This window comes from Carlito syrichta, unplaced genomic scaffold, assembly GCF_000164805.1.
Source record: "Carlito syrichta isolate Samal-C Ts95f unplaced genomic scaffold, Tarsius_syrichta-2.0.1 Scaffold302779, whole genome shotgun sequence".
NCBI classification, from domain to species: Eukaryota; Metazoa; Chordata; class Mammalia; order Primates; family Tarsiidae; genus Carlito; species Carlito syrichta.
In genome coordinates this window covers 497,154-508,667 of record NW_007246875.1, presented here as the reverse complement: position 1 = coordinate 508,667, position 11,514 = coordinate 497,154, and the positions used below count along the sequence as shown (strand labels likewise).

The window sequence follows — 11,514 nt, the reverse complement described above, 5'->3', positions numbered from 1 at the left end:
CAGGAGGTCGAGGCTGCGGTGGCCGGGAGTGGCCACTGCACTCCAGTCTGGGAGACAGAGTGAGACTCCGACTCAAAAAACAAAAACAAAAACAAAAATAAAATAAAATAAGGTTGGAGGCTGGCCAGGCATGGTGGCTCAAGCCTGTAGTCCCAGCACTCTGGGAGGCCGAGGTGAGGGGATTGCCTGAGCCCACAGGTTCGAGAACAGCCTGGGCAATGTGGCGAGATCTCATCTCTACAATAAATCAAAAAATTAACCAAGTGTGGTAGCACGCACCTGGTAGTTCAGCTACTTGGAAGGCTGAGGCGGAAGGATTGCCTGGGCCCAGCAGGTCGACGCTGGGGTGGCTGTGAGCGTGCCACTGCCCTCCAGCCTGGGAGACAGAGTGAGACTCCAACTCAAAAATAAAAATAAAAATAAAGATGGAGGTTGTACTCTTGACCTTGAGAATAGCATCACTGGCAAAGGGGTTTGAACCACACCCTCCCTGAACCTTCAAGAAGGTTCTTCACCCCAAGACAATTTGAAGAGGCCCCTGACTTCTCTCTACTCTCGCTTAGGTCCCCAATTTTCCTCCTTCCTGGTACAATAATTTTGTACCAGGACCCACTTGATATCTGGTGAAGCCTGTGGACCTCCACTCAGATCAGTGCTTTTAAATGCATAAAATAAAATACAGAGCTACAAAGGAAATCAGCAGTATTAAAATACTGTTATCAAAATATTGGCCAAGCCCGGTGGCTCACACCTGGAATCCCAGCACTTTGGGAGGCTGAGGTGGCAGGATTACTTGGGCCCAGGAATTTCAGACCAGCCAGGGCAACATAGTGAGACCCCATTCCTACAAAAAATACAAAAAAAATTAGGCAGAATGGAGGTGCTTGCCTGTAGTCCCAACTACTCAGGAGGCTGAGGCAGGAAGATCATGAGTGCCCAGGAGTTCGAGGCTGCAATGAGCTGTGATCATACCACTGTACTCAGTCTTGGGTGACATCTTGGGTGACAGAGTGGGACACTGTCTCTAATGTGTGTGTGTGTGTGTGTGTGTGTGTGTATTAGAGATAGTGTCTCACTCTGTCACCCAAGATGTCATCCAAGATTGAAAAGGAATCCAGTCCTCAGATGTGGACAGATGTTTTGTTTGAGTAACAAGTAGAATGTATCTTCCTTTTACACACATACATATATACACACACATATATATATACACACTAACTTGTGTTATGATAATAAATGTCCTTCTTTATTAATATATTTAAATGACAGCATCTAACTGAGGGTCTAAGGAGATCATAATTTCAAGGTTCAGATGAGGACAAATAATGTCTTCAGATGCCTGAACCCACTTTAAAATGAAATAATCTATTTTATTTCTGCTGGGAACAAGTACAAGTGGTTCTGGTGCTACTGTGTTCTGTGGCCTCTGTTTGTACCTGAAGGAAAGAGAAAACCAACTGGTAATTGTTTCCCTGTCCCATTTCATGGACCCTAGTTAAAAATCCTTGCTTTGCCTATCTTGACCTCCGTCTTCTTCATAAACTGGGCTTCCTGATCCCTACCTCACAGCCTTGGTGTGAGGAGCATGTGAGATGACAGATGTAGAAGCATTTTGTATTTATGGGGGGCACCCACATTGTGAGGAATTATTGGCTTATTTCTTATTCTTGGTTATGAAGACCTAATGGCACCAGGACAGCCAAAGCGGCATGAGAGAAGCTACCCCTGTTTCTCAGGACATCTGCTCCAGCCTGTCCATCAGCCTAAGCAACCTACCCCTGCTTCCCTCAACAGCACCCGGGGAAGTCCTGGTTCCCACCCTCAGTTCCTCCCTGCTCCTCCTTCAGCCAAGCCGCGATGCCTGGTGGGTACAAAGGGGAATGTGGGGACGATGTGGACCCTATGCCCTTCTTGGCACCTCCCGACAAGGAGAGGATTGAAGCCATGAACAAGCCCTACGACATCAAGAGGTCCTGCTGGGTCAAAGATGAGAAGGAGGGCTTCATTGCTGGGGAAATCCAGTCTGAGCAAGGCGACCAAGTCACTGTGAAGACAGTCACCAACCAGGTGAGTGGGGAACAATCTCCAGGATGAAACCAAGCTTGGAAGTGGCAGGCACCCAGGCCTCCTCTTAACATGCTTCTGCCCAAGAACTAGGGTGGCAAAAAGAGCAGGGATCTTTGAGTATCGTGTGTTGGGGTCAAATCCAGACTCGACCGTATTCAAGGTGTGTACGGTCCTGGGCAAGACACTTTCCCTGCCTGAACTGTGACTCTATCACAATAGAGAATCCAATGAGATAGGATACATGAAAGCACTTTGTAGATTCAGACAGTATAGTGTGTATGGGATTAGCATGAGTCACTTTCTTTGATGCCCCAAACAACTCTCAAGTGGAATCTATTTTCTAAGAATGAGACTGAGTATCTCATCCATCAGCTGTCTCATGTGTGCCATGGCCCATGGTGGCATGAGGAGCACAAGACAGAGCCCAGAACACCCTAATTCACTGAATGAGCTCTTCAGCTGCATGAGTAATGGATGGTGGTTCCCAAGCCCCTTGCCGCGTGTGGGTGGTGAGCTGGACCCGACACTAAGCATTCAGGAACTTTACAGAAAGTTATTCAACTTTGGCAACCTGCTATCAGCCATGGTGCAAGTATTTACACCATGGAAATTGGCGAATGCTACAAATCAGGAATTGTTTCCCCCCAGATGGCTGGTTTACCAAACACCCCTCCCTCTGCTGGTCCACACTGTGCCTGACTATGAGGTGTGATGTGAGAGAGTGGATAGAAAATTTTGTTTATCATACTTCTAAGTTGGGGCTGGACACAGTGGCTCAAGCCTGCAATCCCAGCACTTTGGGAGGCTGAGGTGGGAGGATTGCTTAAGCCCAGGAGTTCAAGACCAGCCCAGGCGACATAGCAAGTGAGACCTTGTCTTTACAGACAGTCAAAAACTTAGCCAGGTGTGGTGGTGTGTGCCTATAGTCCCAGCTACTCAGGAAGCTGAGGCAGGAGGATCTCTTGAGCCCAAGAGGTCGAGGCTGTACTACGCTGATGGTGCCACTGCCCTCCAGTCTGGGTGGCAGAGTGAGACCTCGACTCAAACAATCAAACAAAAACAATTAACCCCAAGCCCCTGAGTGAGACACTTGACAGCTGTTGAACCTTTTCAGCAACCTTATGTAGTAGGATTTATTGACCCTATTTTGCAGACAAGGAATAATGAGAATCAAAGGCACTTTTGATTACTTGTGTACATTGAAAAAATAGCAAGTGATAAACTTGGATTAAAACCTGCTGTATCAGTTCAAAGGGCCATGTCCCCTCTGTCACCATACCATCTCTCCATAGTGGTCTGCCAGGGTGCTGGGGGTGTGAGGTCAATCCTCGGTTAGTTTCATGCACAACAGAAGCCAGAGACCTTCTGTGATCAGAACTAGCAACAGCTGTGCTTTTCTCTGCACCTGCCTTTGAGGGGCGTGACAGTAGAGTTATGAGGCTGTAAGTAACTGGGTAAAAGTGGATTTGAACTTGAAAGCCAAGCTTAATTCTCAGAGGAAACACACTTGTCAGAGGGAAAAGCATTGCGGTGTCATTAGAAATGATGGGTGATGGAAGTGGTACCCCAGAGGTCCCAGTTTGGATGCAGATTTAAGAATAACATCTAATTTCCTGGAGTATCTGCAGGGCCAGCCAGCCGGGTCTGGGACAGAAAATACAGAGCCTGTGGTGTTGACTCCCCTGGCTCCTAAGATCAAGGCCAAATCCTCCATTCCTCTGCTGGAAGAGAAGTGTCTGCATGTGGGCGAGGACCAGAGATCTAGAAACTACTGGAAGTGGACTCTGAATAAAACCCAGATTGATTTACTAGGGATGTGGTGACCATTCCCCGGGTAGATTTTTTCCAGAACTGTCAAGATTTCAAATTATCTGCCTATTGTACTCATAAATTATTAAAAGCCCCAGAAATCCCAGTATGTATTCAGGCCTCACATCTAAGGCTGTAGGCAGCCAGAAGATACTTGTTTTCTGAATCATGTATCTTCAGCTTTGATCCCAGATGCTGGAACTTAAGAGCTGGCGCTAATTTTCATTTGTAGATGAAGAAATCGGGGTGCGCCAGGGGGAGGGTTCTGCCCGCCTTGCTGAGGCACAAACATATCTGCTGTTCAACACTCACTTCTGTTTTCTTTTTGTCTTCATTGCTTGCTTGCTTTCAATTTTATAAACTTCATGGTGGTTTGGTGGGAGCAGGGGAATGTCTTTTTTTTAATTTTTAATGTTAAAGATGTGGAGTACAATTCAGGGTTAAGTATACCAATGTTCATTATGCAGGTATCCTTGTTGATGAGATGTGCCGCCCTCCACCCTGGCAGAATCCCAGTACTGCCAATCCCATGCCCTCCCAACCCCCCCCCCCCCCAATTTCCCATTACTAACAATCCTTTTCTTATAGTATTAGGAATGTCTTTTTTTAAAAATGGAAAATCAGCCTGGGCAACATAGCAAGATCCCACCTCAATAAAAATAATAATGACAATAATGATAATAATAATAATAAAAGAGCAAGGTGTAGTGGTGCACACCTGTAGTCCCAGCTACACAAGAGGCTGAGGCCGGCGGATCATTTGAGCCCAGGAGTTTGAGGTTCCAGTGAGCCGTGATCGCCCCACTGCACTCCAGCCTAGGTGACAGTGACCGACCCTGTTTCTAAATATAGCAATAAATAAAATGGAAAAGTTAACTGCTATTTTGAAGCCATCACTAACTCTCAAGGAAGAGAGCCAAGAGCCACATGTCTGCAAAATGTCCCTGGGAGGAAAGAGCAAGCCCTAATCAGCTCATCAGAGAAGCACAGGCCAGAGGTGCTCTGTACCATAGAGAAGGAAGGTCATAGCTCACAAGGTTTTTTACATGATTCCACTTAGGTCCCTAACATTCTCCCAGGTAAAGCCGATATGGCCTCAGAAGTGCTACTCCATCCCAAGTCACACAGTGGAATGCGGCTGGACCAGGAGCTGGGTCCACCGGGCGCCCCCCTCTAGCTCCTTCCGGGACACCAGAGGGTGTGTCACACCCTAAGCCAGAAGCTGTGTGGCTGTGACAGCACTATTTCCTAATGCCTGTGCCACTGTGTCTTGACCCTCCAGACCGTAACTGTGAAAAAGGATGATGTCCAGCAGATGAATCCACCCAAATTCTACCAGGCCAACGACATGGCAGACATGACCTTCCTGAATGAGGCCAGCGTCCTGGACAATCTTCGCCAACGCTACACCCACATGAGGATCTATGTGAGTGTGGGGGCTGGGGATACGCGGTGGGGAGGAGGAGGTGGCTACAGATCTCCTGCCCCTCTTTGAGGGGGAGGGGCTAATCTATCATTCTCAGCTCCCAATACACATTATGATTCAGACAAGAGCACAGGGACTATGTTTTTAATATGTTAGAACTTCTACTCCGAGCCTCTGGCATTTCAGTTATGGCACCATCTGCTGAAACACCTTTGCTAGGGTTGTCACCCAGAAATCTTCCTTCTCACGCCCTTCCCCCTTCCTCAGACTCTCCTATCAAAATATCATTTCCCTTCTAATGATTTCATGTGCCCTTATTAGAAGCTCCTCTTTGTCCATCCGTCCATCCATCCATCCATCCATCCATCCAACCAACCAACCAACCAACATTGAGGAAATGTAATTTAAATGCAGCCTAGGGGACTTAGGAGGAACAATAGGCTACATCCTTGATGAAGCTCAGTTTCTGTTTGTCGAAGTGATGACCAGAGTGAGTTACCATCAGTCCCCTGAGTCTCGTAGAAATCCTAAGACAGAAGAATGCTGAAGGTGCTGATGGCTAAATTCCCAAACGGGTTGTGTAAGGCCTTGTTAGTGTTTGTCTCTCTAGATGTCCTTACTACAAAGGAAAGATGCTTATCTGGTAGTCATAGGTGAGGCAGGGCTTGAATCCAAGGTAAGGAGTTGCTGGGCATACCCTTCTCTGGGTTTACGGTTCTAGCCAAGATGGCTGCTGTGTCCACCTACCTCACACTCCTTGAACACTACTTTGGTTCTGGATTGAGGCCTTCTGCAGCACTATAGTCCCAGGCAGTGCTGGAAGATCTCAGAAAAGCTCTGGCAGATATTTATTTGCTGGACCTGGAGCTAGTGGGACATCCTTGGACCTAAGTGACTCAGCAGCTCTAGAAAGAGCTACACCCATCCTCAGCTACTAGGAATGTCAGGTTCAGTGAACTCAACGGCCAGTATCAGGGTCGGGGCTGCTGCTCCTCATGGATGGCCACACCATGTCTCTGGGCTTAGGGACTACAGGCTTTGTGGAGTGTGACCTGAGAGACCAGGGAGGGAGTCTCCTCTTACATCAAGGCACCTCAATGGAACAACTAGTTGAACAACTCTGACAGCAGGGGCTGCTCCCACAGTCCCTCTTACTTCTCCCTCATCCCCCCTGATCACAGCAGGGATGTCAACTGGCTTCCTGGATGTTGTCTGTCTGCCCCCCACCCCGCCCCCAGCTGAGACAGCTGGAGGGGAAGCGAGTGACTCAGTGGCCAGAGACCCAGGATGAGACACTGTGTGTCATACTCTCAGCTCTTCCACTGGGTTTTCTTTATCTTCTCTTCACTTCTTTTTCTTTGGATCGCTTTCTACTTTGTAAGTCTCCTTTTAAAAACTCAACATACTGCAGTTAGGCTAAGGAAAAACCAGGGAGTGCTAATTCTCACTTGGACCAAAAGGGAAGGGCTTAACGTTGACTTGAAAAGAGGGGCGTAGCGGAGGTGTCGGAGGCCAACGTGTCCACCCAGCAAGGAAAAGGGAATGTTTGGAACCCAACGATTTGGCCATTTCCTGTCCTGACTTCTGCTCCCTGCTCTCAGATGATTTATTTATTACCTCATTGGTTTTTCTGTTCCTTTTTCATGGGGACATTTCTTACAAAATTGGCAGCTTGGAGTGAAAAAAGAATGTGGAGTCTCTTTTTAAGAGCAGGTCACACGCAGCTCGACACAATGAAGATGCCTCACTACTAAATCACCCAGAACTCTCTCAGTGGGCTCTCACGGAAAGTCTCTCAGATACACTAAGTGGAAAAAGCAAGACGTAAAACAGTATTATAGACTACTATTTACTGTTTATACGAGGGGAAAAGAGGCTAAGATTGTGTCTCTAGGTTTGTTTGAATATGTATCAAAACCGAGGAAGGGAGTATAAGAAACTAGCACAGCGTTTACCTGTGGGGGAGGGGCACAAACACTGAACAGGTTGGGGGGACCATACAGGGACTGTGTTCCCTATTCAGACACAGTCAGCCAGACATGGTGGCGCTCATGCTTGTAATTCCCGCTTTGAGAAGTTGAGGCAGGAGGATTGCTTGAGGCTAGGGGTTCAAGACCAGTCTGGGTAACATAGCAAAACCCTATCTCTACAAAAAAATAAAAAAACTAAAGTTAGCCAGATGTGGTGGCATGCACCTGTAGTCCCAGCCACTCAGAAGGCTGAGTTGGGAGGATTGCTTGAGCCCAGGAAGCAGAGGTCACTACTTTCCTGCCACTCCAACCTGGTTAACAAACAAGACTCGATCTCTAAAAAATAAAATCGTCAGCCTAGGCAACATAGCAAGACCTTGTCTCTACAGAAAATAAAAAATCAGCCAGGCCTGGTGGCGCACGCCTGTAGTCTCAGTGACTGGGGAGGCCAAGGCAGAAGGATCACCTGAGCCCAGGAGGTTGAGGCTGTAGTGAGCCGTGATTGTGCCACTGCATTCCAGCCTGGGTGACAGAGTGAGACCCTGACTCAAGAAATAAAATGAAATAAAACAAAAAAACCAGAGAGCCCCCAACTTATGATGGTATGAAAGTGATATGCACTCAGTACTGAGTACGTTCCTTAACTTATGGTGGGGTTACATCTGGATAAACTCATCGTACATTGAAAGTATTTTAAGTAGAAGCTGTGTTCTCAACTTACATACCTCAACCATCAGAGAGCGTCTGTACCTAAACCAAAAACAAACAAAACAAATATATATTAAAGAGAAGGCTCGTTTTGCATAATAGAGACTCAGACAGATTTTGCCCTGAGAAGGCTTATTTTGTTCCCTGCCTTCTCTGTGATAGGCTGGGGCCTGGAGGGAACTCAGATGAGGGAAGAGGGTGCCTGGAGGGAGGCCCAGTTAACTGTCCTCCTTTCCTTTTTCCAGACCTACTCTGGTTTGTTCTGCGTGACAGTCAACCCCTACCGGTGGCTGCCCATCTACGGGGCCCGCGTGGCCAACATGTACAAGGGCAAGAAGCGTACGGAGATGCCACCCCACCTCTTCTCCATCTCTGACAACGCCTACCATGACATGCTCATGGGTGCGTGGCCACAGCGTCTTCTGAGGCTGGGGCAGTGGGAGACACATCTGCCTTTGCTACTGTGGCTCCAGATGCCTTAGGACCACATGCTACTTGATCCCAACCCTGACTCTGCACCACCTGTTGTAGTTCTTTGCTAAATTCTGGGCGGCAGCAGGTGCTGACCAGGTGCCTGTGCTCAGGGAGGTAGTCCCAGCCCTACCTCAAGCCTTATCTCATTTAAGTATCACAGACTCATGAGATGCCAACTTAAGTAACTTGCCCAGAACTCAAGTCAACACCCTTAACCGTTACCTGTATGGTCTTTGCTTTATGGTATAGTGGCTCTTTTGGGTGATTTTAAATCACTATGGCTCGTTCCGTCACCTATGACTGGGTAGCTTTATGACCAAAAAGAATGGACTGATGGAAACAGAGCGGCTGGTAAATTCTTGGCCCTTTCTGCAAAAGTGTACGCTGCAGCGGTGGGCACGTGACCGTGGATCCCACAGGATCCTGGGGTTTTGGCCACAATTCTAAGCCGGCTGGGATTCGGGAAAGTGCTGTTTGGCTGGGGTATGGTAAAATGCCTAATTTCTAAATGTCTCCTAATTGCATCTTCTTGTTGCTGTTTTCTTCCTTATAGATCGTGAAAATCAGTCTATGCTAATCACGTAAGTGTCTCTTCTGTCTCTCAGTCTATACACACATAATTAGGTCGGTGTCTTACATATGTAATTAAGCCTTCTTAGAATTAATTGGGAGACTTTGTCTAGAACTCTACAGGCAGCGAGTGGGCTTAGCAGGATAAGACTACACCTGCTGATTCTCAGGGGGGACTCCATGTCCCCAGGGCCTCCCCACCTGCCTGTCTATCCAGGCTTGGGGGCAAAATGTGAATAGAAATATGTACCTTTCTATTGCTTTCCTTCTCTGCGGTCCATCCTCCTCGAACTGCTTTTCCCGTCCACTCCCGTGTTCCACCTGCAGTGGAGAATCTGGTGCTGGCAAGACTGAAAACACGAAGAAGGTCATTCAGTATTTCGCGAATATCGGAGGAACTGGCAGACAGACCACCGATAAGAAGGTAGGGTTGACTGGGCGACCTCACAGTATGTTTCCTGTCTTCTGGCTTCTGTGACACACACAAAGCCCATTCAATCTTAACAGCAGCTGCTCTGTGGCTTAGGGCCATTTTACAGATGAGGAGACTGAGGCACAAAGAAAAGCAATTTGGGTGGGATCACACAGGGAGAAGGTGGCCATAGACTGGGGTCTCTTCCCCCAGGACCGGTTCTGCTGCCCCAGAGGGATGGGTGGCAGAGGAGAAACGGGAACACAGCGTCCTCGTTAAACCACTCCCGCAGGCCCTAGTCACCCCAGGGATACACATGGCATTAACTGGGCCAACCACAGCTAGGTAGAGCTGACAAAGCAAAGGACAGCTTCAGAGGAAGACCCAGGATGCCCAGGGAGGGGTTTTCAGGCCTACTCCTGGGAGGTCTCTCCACCGGCCACAGTAATCAAGGTTGATGGCTGCCAGTGTCCCCAGGTGCCCTCCTGACATCACACAGCGGGACATTGACAGGCAGTGGCCCTCCTCCCAGGTTACTACATGAAGCCCCTCTGGCTCTGGTTTCCCAGCCACCCCAAGGCCACCCACCCTCCTGGGTTGTCGGCACATAAGCCACTGTCATTTGCGAGCCCAATCACTCAGTCCTGGTCCCCGAAGCAGCAGCCGGCTGGTCACCCACTTTGGGCTTCTTTCTGGCTCAGGGGTCCCTGGAGGATCAAATCATCCAGGCAAACCCTGTGCTGGAGGCCTTTGGGAACGCCAAGACCACCAGGAACAACAACTCCTCTCGCTTCGTAAGTGTGAACGGCGGCAAAGTGGTCCCTGAGGGTGGTGGGACAGGTGTCATGACCCCACTCCAGATAAAGCAATTGAGGCTGATTTAAATTAAGGTGAAAAGGATAAGACAAGTCAAGGCATCTCCTTCTCAGGGATTTTTAAGGAGGATCTAATCAGCCAACAGAACTCACTTCAGTATTGACATCAAGGGGCTTTGATACAGAGCCTTGGAGACACAGGGATAGAGGGCTGAGAGGTCACATTGTGACCCCTTTCCTGGCTGAAGAGACTCAAGAGAGGCACTCTCCCTAGGCCCCTGGTGGATTCTAAAGCCAGCGTGGCTGTGTGGAGTCACAGAGGAACTTAGCACTCAGCACTGCCTGAGGTGGGAGGAGAAATGCCCTGGCCCCTTCTTCCTGACGTCCCAGGTTCCTCTGGGGCCCATTGGCCAGGAACCCAGGGAAACAGGACTGGGGACAGTAAGGAAGAGAGGCGAGAACAAACGTGCAAAGGAGGGGATTCCTATTTCCAGGAGAATGTATTGATGGCTTTGCCACAAGTCGGAGGGAAAAGTGAGAGGTCTCTTGAGAAAGAGACTTGAAAGGGAGCCTCCTGCCACCTGGCCAACTGGCTAAACCCCTGCCATGCCTGGTTGCCAGGCAGAGTTCCAAAGGATCTCAACCCCTCTGGCTGAGCACTTCTGCCCCACAAATGCCCCGAACCACAGATTTAGCTCTGAGACCCGTCTGTCTCCTTCTCTGTCCATCTTTGTGGGAAATCCACAGCTCTGCAGACACGCCCGGCCATTACAACTTCCACATCCTGGATCAGCGACCCTCGGCCAAATCCAGGCCCCTTAGTACTCTAAAGCTATGGGCAACATCCCGCCTGACCTGTTCCTTCTCCTCCCTGCTCAGGGCAAGTTCATCCGAATCCACTTCGGAACTACAGGAAAACTGGCTGGAGCTGACATCGAGAGCTGTAAGTCAGCCCCCTTTGGAGGGTCCGTGTGGGCGGGACCAGCTATGTAATTTGTGAGAACCCCATGAAAAATGAAAACGGACGGGCCCTTGCTAAAAGAAGAAATTAAGAATTTCAGGTCAGGCATGGTGGCTCAAACCTGTCATCCCAGCACTTTGGGAGGCCGAGGTGAGAGGATTGCCTGAGCTCAGGGATTCGAGACCAGCCTGGGCAACTTGGTGAGACCTCGCCTCTACAATATATCAAAAAATTAGCCAGGAGTGGTAGCACATGCCTGTAGTTCCGGCTACTTGGAAGGCTGAGGCGGAAGGATCACCTGA

General features: G+C 48.8%; 1 protein-coding gene across 1 annotated transcript in view; it reads left to right on the top strand.

Moving 5' to 3' along the window:
- The first annotated feature begins 1,857 nt into the window (after window positions 1-1,857).
- Window positions 1,858-11,514, top strand: part of LOC103259476 (myosin-16-like) — a 65,125-nt gene continuing 55,468 nt past the window's right edge. The window contains 7 exon segments of the mRNA XM_008057142.1: window positions 1,858-2,067; window positions 5,159-5,302; window positions 8,226-8,382; window positions 9,008-9,035; window positions 9,352-9,448; window positions 10,138-10,230; window positions 11,131-11,194. Coding sequence (XP_008055333.1) covers window positions 1,858-2,067; window positions 5,159-5,302; window positions 8,226-8,382; window positions 9,008-9,035; window positions 9,352-9,448; window positions 10,138-10,230; window positions 11,131-11,194 — 793 coding nt within the window.